This window comes from Lampetra planeri, unplaced genomic scaffold (genome assembly GCF_965212315.1).
Source record: "Lampetra planeri unplaced genomic scaffold, kcLamPlan1.2.h2 scaffold_782, whole genome shotgun sequence".
Lineage (NCBI taxonomy): Eukaryota > Metazoa > Chordata > Hyperoartia > Petromyzontiformes > Petromyzontidae > Lampetra > Lampetra planeri.
Window position 1 is genome coordinate 1307 of NW_027615604.1, and position 16280 is coordinate 17586.

Below are 16280 nucleotides of genomic sequence, written 5' to 3' on the forward strand. Positions count from 1 at the left end.
ACTATTCTGACTCTCCGTGTAGAAAACTCTGGAACTGTGACTTACCATCACACATTAGACCGGCTTCTTCACCGTCCACTTCTAAAACCCGTCTGAAAACGTCCTTTTACTCTGTCTTTAAACCCACTGAGGCTTCACTCTGCTTTATAATTGATTTGTTTTATTTGTTTGACGTATGTCTGTTCTAAATGTGTTTTACTTGATTTCATTCCTGTTTTGCAGCACTTTGCTTCGGCTGTGGTTGTTTTTTAAAGTGCTCTGCAGAAGAGTAGACTCTGTGAAAATGTGTCTATAAAAAGTGTGACCACTGGCTGATATTTGCCAGAATCAAAAGAAGGATGAGCACAGTAACATAAAGGAAGCACAAATGTTTTTTCTCCAGTTTACACGCGTCTGTGAGGAAATTAAATGAAGCCTTTTTGCGTCTCCCGGTCGAACTGTGTGATGCCTGATAAAACTTTCTGGGGTCATCTGAGGCTGAAGACCTCAAGTTGAAAGTTAGTTTGTGAAGTTTTAAACGAGGCTGTGAGACCTTTGTGTGCACGCTGTTGCTGGAGGCAACATCCGCCCCAAGGTGCGTCGATCCAACTCCCGGCATCTGAATCAGCGGTAAAATGATGCAAAGCAAACAGAGGGTGCTGCCGTGAACACACTTTGTTCACAATCAGGTTCACCATCAGCATGGTGCACACGCAGACACTGAACAAAGAACTTGAAGGTTGAGGGACAATATAAACTACAAGAAATGAACCCTTGTGAGTGTATGTGGACAGTCAGCAGTGCGAGGTCAGCGCCATCCATCGTTCACGTGTACCTGGAGATCAGACCTTGTGAATGTTCATGTGGAAGTATGTAAGAGGCGACTGTCTGCCGGTGTCTGCCCACACCGCTGCTTTTAACAGGACGACAATACGCTGAATGAGTGAGAGAAGGAACGGAGCAGCTGCTCCATAGCCCTGTGTCCAAAGAAAAATGATCCATGACTTATTTTACTATGTGTGTGTTTGACAGAGACGATGTCCCCAGGGCTGCGCTCCCGTAACGTACGTCGGAGCGCCGTAATGACATGATTATTTCTGCAGATAACGTCCAACGGTTCCTGACAGCTGAGAAGTGTCACTGGGTTCCTCCACCTGGTGTGAAGACGGAGGAAACGTCCATCGGTTCCTGAACGTTGACAACAGCCATGTTGCTGTCATTACGGTAATCCCATTCACTCTGAGTCATTACCGTAATGACAGCAACTTGGATGTGAAGCGCAACTTCCAGGAAGCGATTTCCTCCTTCTCCTAGCTCCTTCTTCACACCAGGTGGAGGAACCGAGTGACACTCCTCAGCTTTCACTGACCTATGTTTGCTGATAGCACAAACAGTTGCGTAATTACTTTGCATAAAGTACTCCAGTACGTACCGAAACAGTCTTGAAAGAAACGGCGGTGAGATTCAACAATGGCAATGGACAGTTTAGAACAGTGAGTTTAAACGGTTAAAACGGCTGAAAAGGTTCAAAGAACCAGTTTGATAGAAAGAGTCATATTGGACTGTGTGTGTGTGTGTGTGGGGGGGAGTTGTCAGTCTGACAGACCGACCTGCAGCGTCCTCCAGAAGGCGATGGGGTCTACGGTGATGGCCTCTGTTCTCCTGTAACAGCAGGATGTGGACAGGTGTTCCAGGGTGGGCAGAGGGCAGCCGATGACCTTCTGGGGGGTTTCATCACCCTCTGCTGTGGAGCCGGTACACCACACACACGGACACTATGTGAGACGTACTGTCCACCAGTCTCCACCGACGTGTGATAGAAGGTCAGCAGACCTGAGGTGCACCCATGCTTAGTGGGAGGGGCCAAGTTTCACAGACTGTGGACGGTTTGACAGGAAGTGATTCATCCAGTTGCAGGTCAACAAAGAGTCTGTGTGTGGACGTGGACTTAAAATGGTGGTGAGATCAGTCTAACCTCTCTCCCCCCCCCGCCCCCCCCCCCTCTCCCTCCCTCAGGAGCAGCTTGTGTCCGGGACCGTCTCACGCTCCGTTTCTGTCAGACTCTTCGCTGGTTAGGCCGTTGCCATTTGCCCAACGTGCGAGCGCAGTGCTGTCGAACCTGCAGCCGCTCGCCGCCCAGAGCCGGCCGAGCCTCAGGCGCTGCAGGAGCCGGGGGTGAAGGGTCACATTCCCCCCACCAGCAGCGACTGCACCGCTGACTCAGGAATATTCATCAGATACTACCTTAGCCTTTTCCTGACTCCGTCAAATCATGAATCGGCCCGTCAGAACTCATCGCTCCTCCACTTTGGAAATGATGGAGCTGTAAATATTTGTATGCATTTTGTATTTTGACCAGAGTGACATTTGACTTTTAATTCCTAAGAGATACATCGCAGCCGAGGACCGACGGGCCAGCGTACTACTTCGTCCATCAGACTCGTTACCCCGTGTGCTTGGTACAACGCTCTCACTGCACGTGAAGGCAGCACGACGTGGACAGAAGACGACTAAAGCTGCATTCACACGGAGCGAGGGAAACAGCCGACGGCAAAACGTCATTGGAACGGGAGGGGGGAAACACAGTGGAACACTGGAGAGGCCGGCAGAGGAAACGGCAGACGACCATGACGAGATGAAAATAGATCAAATTCAACTTTGACCACGTCACCGCGGAATTCATGTGACATGACAAAAATACAGAAAAAATGTGTAATATTTTATTTACAGTATACAATAGGACGTTGCCGTCCGACCCTTGTTTGTGTTTCCATCCCATCCAGCAGACATCTCCCTGGTTCCATGTGAATGCAGCATGACGGATGTTCAACACCGAACGTGCTTTTCGACGTGGGTACAGTCGTGAGACGGAGTAAGAAGTGGTGCTTTTCTTAGATTCCACCCATCTGAAGTTCATTCATCCCTCAGGAAATTGCAGAAAGTGCAATTTATGTGGAAATGACATTGAATACTTGCTAACCCCACCAGCACGCACTGCTAAAAATAACAAGCATTTAAACTCGTGTCAGTCCAGGTGCCAAGTAGGAAACAACTCTGATCTGAACGGGGCTGGACGGCTACAGTACGATGAAAACATACAAATAAACATTTCATTTGGGGCATCGGCAGTTTTTAGGGGGCGGGGTTTAGCAAATAGTTCATTTCATTGTCCAAAAAGAAAAATGAATTCCTTCCTGAAGTGGTTCACCCAAAAACACAACAACAAATTACACCACAACACAAAATGCGGAGCTGCAGGACAAACTTGGTGCTAAAAGCCCCACCGGCTCTCAGGTTACGTTCCGGCGCGTCGGCCGTCGTATCTACTTGAATATCAGGAAGATTTGATGTCGCTGTTTTTCACAGCCACTCCATTCAAATATCGTCTCTTAGGAATGATCCTGTGTAGTCAGATGTCGGTCACAGTATGTTTTGTTGTTGGTTTTGTTGACCGTAATTGTTCAGTCGCATTGTTCCGTAATACTTTGGTGAGCTGACAGCTGAAGCAAACTGCAGTACGGGTTCAGAGAAGCAGATTAATACGGACGGTTTTATCTCAAACGTCAAAATGAAAAACGTTTTAGTCGCTGAGCAACACACGGTGAGCAGAAGAGTGTGTGTGTGTGTGTGTGTGTGTGTGTCCTATGTACCGGTGCTCTAGTGGAGGTACGCACAGGTTACACCTCCGTCTTTCTCTGTTTACAGTTTCACAACCAAACGTCCACAGAGACACTCAGTACAAACTCTCCGGCGGTCACATCACCAGTTCAAGCTGCTTTTTCCACGACACAGTTCCAGCGTTACTCGGCTCCAGACACGTCCTCCAGTACAGTTCAGTTCCTCCTCGATGTGAGTGCTGACGTCATGGCAACGGCTGCATGAAACGGACGGCGTTTTATACGCGACACGTGCACGTAAACAATGTAGGATGTGGAGGAGAGGGAGAACGTGCCGCTCTGTTCGGGGATGTTGGTCCAAACCCGGCACTTTGTGAACCTTCTCAGCAGACACCAGACACACAAACGTCAAAACCAACAGTGTTTTTATCACACCAGCCGTGTGAAATGAGCGTGTTGGGACGGCCCTCTCTCTTGAGTGACCAATCAAAGTCCAGCGTTCTATAGACGTCACATTTTCGCTCATTCGGAACCTTGACGGAGGAGGAACCGAAAACAGCAGCAGGGAGCGGGTTCTATTCCTGACTGAAACACAAAGTCCAGTGGAGTCATCCTGGAACTGGGGCGTGGGGGGGGGGGGGGGGGGGGGGCGTTAGATACCTGCAGGTTTCTCTGCTCGAAGGACAAACTTGTTCCTGGAGGTTTTTTTGGTGTAAAACATCCAAATACTGCAAACTTTGATGTCAAATAACGTTAATGCATTCTCAGGCAAACATCCAAATGAAACAACACAAGAACAAGCTCCACGTTTGAGTCTAGTATCATTAAATTGCCTTCAAATGTCTCTTTTGTATAGTTACCACTGTTTATTGTGTTCAGTATATGTACGATGAAAAGCTGTCTGTCTGATTTAGTTTTATTAGCTGATCAGTTTGAAGCGGGAGTTTTCTGACAAATGCTGCACTGTTCATTTCACTATCCCAATTTTGTCCTTGGAATTCTTCCAGTTATTCCCTCGAACTCACCGCAGATGATGACGTCAAGTTACGCTACGATCTTTACAAGGAAAAAAAAAAACAAAAACATTGTTGGAACTAAATTGTAATACTTGAACTACGATTAAAGACAAGTAATTTTTTCACACGTTGATTCCTTAAGGATTCATTTCTTGAAGTCAGACAGGAGCGTTACATGTATTCTTTTTCAGTGCGTCAGTCCTCAAAACTGCACAGTTATGTTACATTAAGTTAAGGTTGTTTGTCAAGCAGCATCTTACCTTGAAGTATTGGGCACACTAATTCATGTGTACATGTTTTATATTGTTATATATTTTTATTGTCTGAAATAAATATAATTTCAGTTTTTGACAGATTGTCTGCAAACACACCAAGTAGACACACAATGACTTCCTACAGTGTTAAACAGATTTATTTGCGTGTATCTGTCAGTAGTATTTGAAGTAAAAGCACCACAGTTGTTACGGGACAATAATGTTTTATTTTCCAACCATTTAAAAACAAACAAAAGCAGTTCATTTCTTTTTTCTACATTTAATTGGTTACTTGCTTGAATATTGTCTTTATTAGTTGTAGATTTGTTGGTTTAATCATTCAAAGCACAAACTTTATCCACAATGGTAATATTTTGCTCACGTGGCCAAATGTACAGAAATGTCAAATGTCTGGTCTTATTTGAAACAAAACAAAAAACTGTTGAATAAATGACTCACATTTCCTTTTTTTAATCAGTCATGTGAGAATATGTATGGATATTTATATACTGTGGTTTATATTACAAATAAAACCTGCGAAAAATACATTTCAGTGATTTTTTTTTGAAGAAAAAGGGATTTAAGTCATGATACACTGCTGCTAATTTAAGCGTTTAATATAATTACACTTCCTTTCTTCAAACTGAAACAACAAATTCAACAAGTGATCCTCAGTAATCGACAGGCGGCAGCGTCACCATCTGCGTGAACTCTTCGTAGTCGATCTTCCCATTCGACTTGACGTTGGCCTCTTTAAACAGCTCATCCACTGCAACGACCACAGAGAAAACGGGGACACCGTGTTAAAAACAGTTCTAGACAAATTCCCAGCTTGATTGTGTCACACCTAATTATTAATGTATCTATAATTAGTTCACAATTATTATTCAATAATATTTTATTTTGGATAATTCTGTTTTGTAAATATGTTTAGACTGTGTGCTTGAGTATTTGAAATTAAACTCTTGAGCTGTACTTTTAATTTACTTTGGGATTAATTAGTGGTGCATAAAGAAGAACAAAAACAACAACAAAAATAATCTTAGGGGAGGAAATAATCCAACAGAAGATACTTACATATATTTTTTTTTTTCTGTGGGAAACAATGTTGTAATACTCTCAAAAATTTGAAAATGAATGCAGAAATATTGTCCTGTGGTGTAGTATTCTGGAGAGACAGTTGCAATCAGGCAAACAAAAACTTAAATTATATTGAATACAATTAACATAACTAGAAAACAAATTTATACAGAAGTTACGCCAGACGAGTGCATGTAGTCCACTACATTCTCACACATGTGAAATCTTCACTGGTGTATTGAAAGCATCTTCATGTAAAGTTCAATTTATGTGACTGAATCCACCAACTAATTAGAGAGAGAAGGAAAAAGCTGGATGTTCTTTGAGAATCGTCATCGTCTGTCTCTGGTCTCTGGCTTCTCCTTTGTGGTTTTCAGCACCCTGCAGCGTGATCGCGGTCTCTCAGCTGGGTGCAAGATGTGCTTCATTGAATATAAACTGGTTTTCAAGCCCCTAAAACTTAATGGCTCCCGCCACAATGGGAGGGTCGCTACGCCTCATTGAATATCAAGTGTTTTCAGTGAAACAGCACCGTACAGCGTTTGTACCGCACCGTTTGGCCAGATTCATGTCAACGATTGTGCTTTCAAAACTGACGGGCACATACATCTGTGTATATCGGTCACTGCTTCAAACTCTCAGCTTCCAGTGGGGCCGAGTCTGTTTGTGAGACACAATCAACCATTTCACCGTCAATCCTGCGTTTTCAGCCAGCAACCACATGCAACACTTTGTGAAGCCAGTGCACGTATTTCCACTCATCATGGACAATGGACATCGGTTACAGATGTCGTCACGTCTAAAATCATATCGGACCTGTACACCGTCCCGGAGACACAGCATGTGGTTTTGTCTGTTTACTTCAAGCTGCAGTGAAAGAGCAAGAATGTAGCAGCTGTTGGTGTTAAAGGGTTAAAATGCTCTGTGCTCTGGGATTTGTACTTTCTAGTTTTCATGTCAGACTCATTCTCTGCTGAATGAGACACAGATCATTCATACTTCACAGGGTTAGCTTAAATATACGGCCACAAATAGATTGGGAGTGAAAAGAGACAAACTTCTCCTCACTGAAACAGAAGCTACATTCTGTCTGACCGGAGCAGCTGGAGCACGTCAAAGGAAAACACACGGGTCCAAAGATAGCAGAGGAGCTTTTTATCAGTGTGTGGTCTGTATCAGCGACCTGGGACTTGTCGTCGCATCTTTATCTGTTTGGTTTCAGACAAGACCTGGACAGAAGCTCCTGAGAGCAGATGCTCACATAGCAGAAGTGACTTTGACATTCTATGACAATAATACGTGTTTTTAAACCTAGTACGACACTTTTACTGTTAAAGACGTTTCATTTCTGTTAAAACGTGATTTCGTTTGTGGCTCCTGCAAACAAGGCCTTCTCAAGACGACTTTCTTTTTCCCCCTCTGCCAGGTCGGGGGTCAGTGTTCCGCCGCTGTGGTGAGACATGGCTGTGTGATTCTAGTTTGTATTAAAGTCGACAGGACCAAACCAGACAATGAAGAAATGACAAAGACTTTGTAGGAACGTATCCAGACCCTGTGGAATAAAGGCTGCTGTGAGTGTCGGCGGTGGCGTCCGTATAAGTGCCGCCGCCGACCTTGACGGTGTGTGTTTTCAGTCAGAAAAGGACATGTATGCCTGAGTGATGACACTGAGGGGGCGTTGAGCCAAGGTCGGCGTGTCTGTCTCCTCTGTCTCCATCTGGTTCTACTCTACATAAACACCAGAGGACCAATCATCTACTGACGTTCTGTCCTCCTCACTGACGTCTGCTGTCTCCCTCTACTGGACACTGATTGGCTGACATCACCGCGTCACCAAGGGGCTCAGATCAGATTAGTGAAGCTCCACTGGACCATTTGGTCCAACTGAACCCTTCACTGAAAAGAAACGGGCCTGAACGGAGAAGACACAAAAATCATGAGGTCATCAAAGGACAATGGACATCATGACAGTTTTCATTCATTCATCTTCGTTTCATGGAAGAATTCCAGTGAAGGTAAACATTTTGAACATATCCTTCTTTTCCTTTACGTACTGCACAGGCCAAATCACTTGAGGGAATATTATGGTTGATGTTTATTTTACAAGACGACTTGTAGCTTTGTCTCTCGTTTTACCTTCTTCATCAGTGAGTTTCTCCCCCAGCATGGTGAGCTTGGCTCGCAGCTCCGACGCCTGGATGTACCCCTTCCTCTGCTTGTCGGTCATCCTCAGAGCCTCCAGGATCTCGGCCTTTGGGTCTTCCTGCTGCATTTGCCGATGCATCATGGTCAGGAACGTGGAGAAGTCCAGCTCACCGGCCTTTTCTTCAAGATCGAACAAATCGATGATCAGAGATGAATCCTGAGAAGAATTCTGTTAAATGGTGCAAGGCTCTTGACTGTAAAGGTCACGACTGGTAAATTGAACTTCATAAAAGAAGGATCAATGGCCCCCTGCGTGAGTTCTCTCCAGGTTCTCCCTCTTCCTCCCACCTCCCAAAGCAGGCTGAGGTTAATCCCCCGTAGGTGTGAATGCTCCTCAGTCCAGTTGTCACTTGGCCACTGCCACTGTTTGATAAATGATCTGCCTCAAGAGTCAACACCGTCTCTTTCCACGTACCGATTCTGTGAACCTGGAGATGTCTTTGGAATCTCGCCAAACGTGGGGCTGGTGCCCAGGCAGCGCATCACGGTGATCAGGTCCGAGGCATCGATCTTCCCCCTTCGTTTCTTGTCATACAGGGAGAAGCACTCCTTGAACTCTGCAGGGGGGGCGTAGGGAGATGTGCTGAACTGACATCAGTGTTGTTTACGTGCATGTGCCTGTCAACATATTATCATCAATTCAAAAAGTCAACCACATCTTTATACGGTCGACTTGTCATCACAGATTTGTTCTTTTCATTTTGATGCTTAGAATGATCTGAGATACTGAACTAGCTGTAAGAAATAAACAGTGACAAACAGGAACTGTCCCCTGTGTGTAAATAACAGTAAGTTCTATTGTACTTCATAGATACACCGTGTCTACAAGAGAAACAGACGTAAAAACAAAGTACACATACAAATACAAGTCAGACATCAGAACAAGGCGTTACTCTTATGACACTTACCACCGATTTGAACTGGTGTGAAGAATTTTGCCTGTGAAATGAAACATACATGTCGTTACCTGCTGATTTGTATTTCAGATTGAGATCCTGAGAAGAAAACCAAAAGTAGCACTCTTACCATTGTCAGGCTCTCTGTTACATTCCAGGAAGAAGAGAAATGTCCTTTACCACCTCTGTGTAAAGTCCACCACCTGTAAAAGCCTCTGTGTAATCTGATAGGTGTTGCTATGGAAACACGGACACCAGATCCAATGAGCTTTCGTTTGTCTTTAACCGAACACATCCACCAGGGGGGACGTTTTGAACATTTGAAGTCAATTAAGGATGAAATGTGGAAAAAGTAAGTACAAGAATAAAGAAAAGAGGAATCATTTTTCACCTGAACAACATTTTATGGAAGTCAAACACAGAACAAAGTGTTTCAGAAGTAACATCAGAACAAAGCTTCAGTAACCACAAACACATATTCAGTATTCAATGAAATGAAGAAAAAAACAATTCCAGTCTTGGGTGACTCCATTTACATCTTCACAACCAAACCGTTGTAAACACCGTATGTGGACGACTCCCAGCGTGTCACAACACACAGATCTGTATCAGTGTCCGCCGTGGGTGTAGCAGTGCAATCGGGTGACGTTATAATTAACTACTAGTACTGCATCTCTAAAAATCGGAATATCATGGAAAATGTCGGTAGTTTTTTTTTTGAAAAATGTTAGTTGAAATATTACAGTATTTCATGTCAGGTTTGACCATTAATTAACAAAGCTTAAATACCAGAAATCTCATATTTATCATTTATATCGCCATGTTTATGAAAATTAGAGCAAAAAAACATGTTCAGATGATGTTTGAATGATAAAACATAATATCATCGTAATATTGTTTGAATTAAAAAAGTACTTTCCATGACATTCTTGTTTTCAGAGATACAAACATGGCGGTCAGGGGTTGCTCTTCATGTGTAATGTGTAGTAGGACCAGGGCTCCGGCACGTACATTAGTCCTGGGTACCTCCTGCGCAACACCGGGTCGTTCCACAGGTAGACCACCCACAGCGCCACCAGGAGGACGGTGAGGCAGAACGTCCAGAGCAGGAAGAGGCCGTTGCTGTCTGGGCTCAGACCTTTGTGCTGCTGATGAATCACCGTTGCGATCATGGCGAGGAAGGTCAGGAGGAAGAGTGGGGTGATTTGTCCCTCAGTGACCAGGTACCTTGTGTCAACGACAGAAAGACACCGATCTCCAACGGATGCCCCCACATAGCTGGGCGATATCTCCATACTGATATGTAGCGATACATCTTGTACGGTGACGCAAACATACGCGACAACGTCAATGCCCGAGAATGTGCCGCGGTTTACGAGCTAGCAAGCTAACGTTGTCCGACTCGTGAAAAGTGAAGTGTGGGTCATTTCCGCTGCGTCACAAAGACGGCGGCCGACGCACTCGTGTACTCAAAGTTACTCAGTTCAAGTGTGGAAGTACGAGATTAGAGACTCAGCCCTGGTTCCTCTAACTGGTGTGAAGAGCGTCCACCGGTTCCTGAAAGTTGACAACGGCCATGTTGTCATTACGGTAATCCCCTTCGCTCTGCGTCCAGAAGCTGGCGAGTCATTACCGTAATGACAACAACTCTACAATGAAGTCCAGCTTTTCAGCCTTCAGGAACCGGTGGACGTTTCTCGGTAGCTGTGTAATTACTGTACTCCAGGAAGCAGTCGACGTTTTCTCCTTCTTCACACTAGGTAGGGCAAACACGTGCAAACCCCAAAGTCCTTCAGGAGGGGAGAGGGCAACTAACCAATAGTAGAGAGCGCTAGGTCCCAGTAACAGCCAGCCGGAGACGGGCATCTTCTTCTCTTCAGCCTCAGAGAAACATCCAGTGAAGTAGATGAGGAGGATGATAAAGAAAGGAATGTACCTGAAAGAGGACCAGATGTTATGAACTCACTGTGGCCTGACACAGCAGTTTTCATCGATACTGGTATATATTTTAGTTGTGGGCTTGCAGTGCTGCTTTCCTGAGGGAGCCCTCCCACGGGATTGATCTGGAAGTTCCTATCTAATCTAATCGGCTCATTACACCACTCCGATGGTTTCACTAATTCAACAAGTCAGACAGAAAGAGAGCAAATCTATGGACACTAAAGACGTTTAACATGTTTAACAGACCCTGCAGAAAGGTAAATGAACTTGAATTACTTTTTTTATCGTTAGAGGTTAGAATAACAGCTTTAGAAGTAATCCAATTAATGTGTTTGTCATAGAGGAAAAGGTGATTTAAAGTTCTAGGACAGTCTGCAGGCTCATCCTTTCTTCAGAACAGTGACTCAAGAATAAGTATTTTTTCAATCATTCCTACACTGACTCATCCAGTACTGAGGTAAACATGCGTAAAGAATACGTGAGTGAAGTATGGAACAACCTTCACACTGAAGAGCACTTCTGACTAAATCTACAGAAAGTACACATCCACACACAGAGAGCTATTGTGTTTCTATGGAGCGAAAGTGGAACCGGCTGAACATTTGAAAAGAAACATAAAGAGGCGACATTCTGTTCCTTGTGGAAAGACGTAAGAAAGAGTAAAATTAGCATTATGAAGTGCATCTGAAAACCTTAGAATATGATGGAAAACACTAGTTTTTTGTCAAGAATGTCTTATAACTGCGATAAATAGTGGAATTTGTTTATCCTATTTTGGAAATGATTCTGATGTATAATTAGGTTGATGAATAGCTCAGTCATGAATGGGATTTCATCAATCACTTCATTTCAGACTTTGAAGGTGATGTTTTGTTGACACGCTTTATAAAACATCTGAGGGATTTATGTATGTGTACTTGTATGTATTGTGGGTTTTTTTTATTCTTTAATCAAGTATATTTGAAATAAAGAAACAAATAATAATGACTGCGGGCAGCTCTGTATCTCAAAATATTATAATGTCTTGTGTCAGATTTGAGCCAAACACTTACACATTCTTAATGCAGTGTATATGCCATAAATCACAAATCCATGAACGTTCTACTTCCTCCTACTGCGACATAATTAAGTCTTCAGTCTTTCTTTGTTTCTTTCTCTCTGTTAGAAATAAAGGATTCAATCGATCAGTCATGTGACCTTGATGCATTCGGCGTCACTGTAACTTCGCAGTCACCTGCTCAGATTCTGCTGCCGTGTGACAAAGGTGTCACGTTCACGGTGTTCTTCAGTAACGACTGTAGTTTGTCCTTTTTCTCTTCCACGTCCTCTTTCAAGTGGTCACCTCAGGTGACGGCTATACAAAAACCCCAAATTTCTGTAAATGCTTCACGATGATGAAATTCAAAAGTACATCCCCAGCAGATTTTTAAAAATGGATGGAAAATGGATGCTGGAGAGAATTAATGATGACAGGGAGGAAAGGAAGGGGTCACTTTATTCTGCTGGCGTGTGAGAACAACAGGGATCATGAATCAAAGAGATGATACAGCTGTGGCTAAATTTGAGTATGTGGATTACTGTGTATCGACATTTATATGTCGGGTACCAGACACCAGGGATCCCCTGTGTGACCCTGTCCCACTGAGCTGTCTGAATGTGTGAAATGAAAAACAGTAACAGCTTTAAATTAAATTAAATTAAATTAAATTAAATTAAAATAGCGCAAAAATATTTTTATTGCATGAAAGGGTTCAGTGGCTTTTCCATACCGGGAAAGAACCACTGACGTGTTTTCTGACAGCCAGTGATCAACATTAAAAATGAACATACCACATCAAATGTCCCAGATGTTCATCATAGTAGTAGAGCAGCTCAAAGGAGTCGATCTGGAAGGAAAGAGCAGAGGTGTCCACGATTACCTCAGAAGTACCGCGTGCACACCAAACAGCAAAATGCCGTTTCTGTTTGAAGACTGGATCATTTTCATCCTGTTGTCTGTTTAATCCTGGTTTGTCTTCATACTTTGAGACGATGGACACATTCTGGGCCTCTGTGCATATTGTTTGTCTGAGTCTGTCCTGAAACAGATGACCTACTGACCACCTCGGTCACAGAGTTGTTGTGAAGATGATGTTGTTTCCATTAGTTCCTGTCTGTGTTTTGTGTGGTGCTGTTTGTTGTGTGGGTCGGCCCCAGCAGAGACACGTATAGTTAAGACAGACATTGACCTACAATCAGTGATTTCATACCTGCCATACATACAACACAAACAGGTATTTGTCCCTGAAGCAACAGTGCCCCCTGGTGTTCACTCTGGTTTGTGGGTATCTTATGCCTCAAGCCCTTTACCTGGATTTGTCTTGACATATCATCATAATAATATTAATTTTAACAGAAGGCACCGTGTGGCGTGTGTGTTTATAAAATGTGCCTCTAAGACAACAGTGACATTATTTGTAGTATTTCATAGTTATTCTCAGTAGCTAAGGGTGTCACTAAAAGAAATCCCTTTTCTCAGTAATCGTGGCACGTCAAGTATAAATTATATAAAGTCCACAGCTGAAGAGTAGAATGAAACATGTCACTGAGATACACCAAGAGAACAGGGTGTGAAAGCAGCAGGACGTGCTCTGGCTGAGACACCTTTGTGTACCAGACAGGTCTCTTTGGGTTCCCAGGACGACGACTTTGAAGCAGACATGTAAATGTTCCAGTCTGAACTAATAACTCATGTGCTACTTTTTTAATGGACCTTTGTACCTTTTGTACCTGATTGTTTCCCTGCGTGGTGTCCAAGCCCTGGAACCCCACCCGAGCACTTTTCACCAAACGATACCGCCAGGCAGGTTAGACGCCTGTTGTGTGTCTTTGTTAGTTGTGTGTGTTGTGTGTAGTCGTGGAGGCCTCATACATCACGTGGATGGTTTCTGTCTATACTGTATATATATACCTGGTATGGGGGAGCTCTGACGACCACTTGTACTAGCAGGAGACTTTGAAAAGATTCACAAAACCATCATCTCACCCCTGCTCACGTCTGAAGACACGTTTTTAGTCTCAGACTGACACTTTACAACGACTACAAGACTACAACTAGATTCCGGCTTTGTTAGAGCTCATTTATTGGTTGTTGGCTTCAGTTTGGTTTGAAACATGTGGTTGGTACAAAGACGCAAACCCGGAAAGTTAACACGGCAAATCCCATTCAGGAAATTCAAAAAGAAAAGCTAAACATTAAAATAAAATCTGATTCTCACTGACTTGCAATTAGTCAAGATGATGTAGTATGTTCATATCTACTAAAAAAGACGCGTCTGCTTGTGTTTTTCACTGCTGACCATCAGGTTCACTGCTGACCACCCTTGATGAAAAGTTGTTAATTTCAATTATATTTATATCAATATAATATTTATATCTATATCTATATATTTATATTTATTTATTTATATTTATCACATCTTTACTGACTGTAAACACAGTCAGTAAAGATGAAGCTACTTTTATCCAGGCCAGTAAAATGTAACGTGTCAACAACTGTCTGACGGCAAGTTCCCTAACACCAAAATAATGATTTGTCCAGATTGTGACACATGAAACATCCAAGAGGACAGAACAGGTTCAGACACACCAGGATGAACTGTGCCCGGTGAAGAACGACGATACCAGTTACCAGTGAGGCAGGTTGGAGGTCTTTGATGATGGGGTTCTGTCTGACCGGTAGGTGCAGCTGGTACCCGCTCAGGAGCAGCCGGTGGTTGATGGAGTCTCCCACCAGGTGGATGCTCGCTCCCATTACGAACGTGATGATGGCCAGGTAGACTGCAGAGCGAGGCGGCGCCCTCGGGCTGCGCTCAATCAACTATGTGGAGCAGCGGCATGCACGCACACACACACACACACACACACACACACACACACACACATATACCTTGTGGACACTGGAATCTCTCTGGCCTCTGACAGCCCTCCTGTGCTGATGGTTACCTTGGTAACCTATTGTGCTTCAAGTGGACATATATTCAGATTAGCCTTTGGATTGATGGCGTAGCAGCTGATGGATTATTATTATTATTATAACATGCATACACGAATGATTACTGCATTGTTTAGTTCTAAAAGTAAACACTATTATTATTAAATCAATGAATAAATAGATATCGCACAGGCAAACTCCAGGAGGCTTTAGATCTGTTCAATTTCAGGGTCAGAGGTCAGAGGCGCGCTGGCTGTGTTCACACTCACCTTGAGCAGAAGGAAAGGTGTTATGACGTTGTAGGCCATATGGAAATAGTCTCCGGCGCTGGGTTTGTTCAGAGGGAACCATTCCAGAGGAAGGATGAGCTGCACACAAGCACCGAGAAAGAGTCATTGTCAAGACATTTGCTTGTGCTGTTCCTGGATGAAATCAGTCACGCACACAAACATCCTCAGAAAAATAAATACGGAAACATATCCATTATTATTAATTAAACCATATCTGTCTAGTTTGTAATAAAACAAATCTAAGTAAATCATATGAGTGAGGCAAAAAACACAAAGAAACTGTGCTCGTCATTTATTTTACTTTTTTTTTTGAAGTTAATACAGATGAACAGAAACAAGCACTGAATCTTCTTTACCATGACAATGGGCCTTCCCAAAGTCTAGTATCCAGTTCTGCCAGGTCAGACAGAACCACAAATCCAAATGGAAACGTTGCGACTTCATCTGCGGAACATCTTTCATCAAATCTGTGGAGCTGATCAACACACACAACGGCAGCGTTACAGCACGGCAACCAACACCGACCTTTTCGACAAGCATGTTGGTAATCATGTTGGTAATACAGGGATAATAAACGGTCAATACTGACAGGAAATACAGTTCATTTCTGCTCTCAATGTTGAGGCGATGACCTTTAAAAACAGACATGCATTGCTCAGTCTACAAAAATAGGATGTATGAATCATTTTGAGTGTTATTATTATCTTTATTATTATTATTGTGTTTATATGAATGAATAAAATTATGAATTGAATATTATATCATAATTATATAAAACATATCTTTTTCTTTCGAAAACAGCCCCTTTCAGTGCTTCAGACACTCTGTGTTTCCTGCTGTCAACATGTACAATAATTCAGCACATAATGACTACATATTGATGCATGTTTGCGTCCTGCCTGTCTGGCCATGGCGTGACGTCAACACAAGCAAAACAATTATGGGTAAAGGAGAAATGCATTTACGGCCATGTTCGTTCCAGACAGCAAACAGATATTAAACCAAATGTCATATGTCTGAATTCCGTGT

At 43.2% G+C, this 16280-nt stretch overlaps 2 protein-coding genes across 2 annotated transcripts; both read right to left on the reverse strand.

The window, feature by feature from the left end:
- Positions 1-5537: 5537 nt before the first annotated feature.
- On the reverse strand, positions 5538-8634 carry CALML4 (calmodulin like 4). The gene is given in 4 exon segments (XM_078624433.1): positions 5538-5635; positions 8083-8271; positions 8567-8594; positions 8596-8634. Coding segments are annotated over 4 exon segments (354 nt in total).
- A 1369-nt stretch (positions 8635-10003) lies between these two features.
- On the reverse strand, positions 10004-15803 carry CLN6 (CLN6 transmembrane ER protein). Its single transcript, XM_078624434.1, is given in 8 exon segments — positions 10004-10274; positions 10864-10983; positions 12819-12874; positions 14659-14847; positions 15231-15329; positions 15608-15628; positions 15630-15644; positions 15777-15803. Coding segments are annotated over 8 exon segments (798 nt in total).
- Positions 15804-16280: the final 477 nt, after the last annotated feature.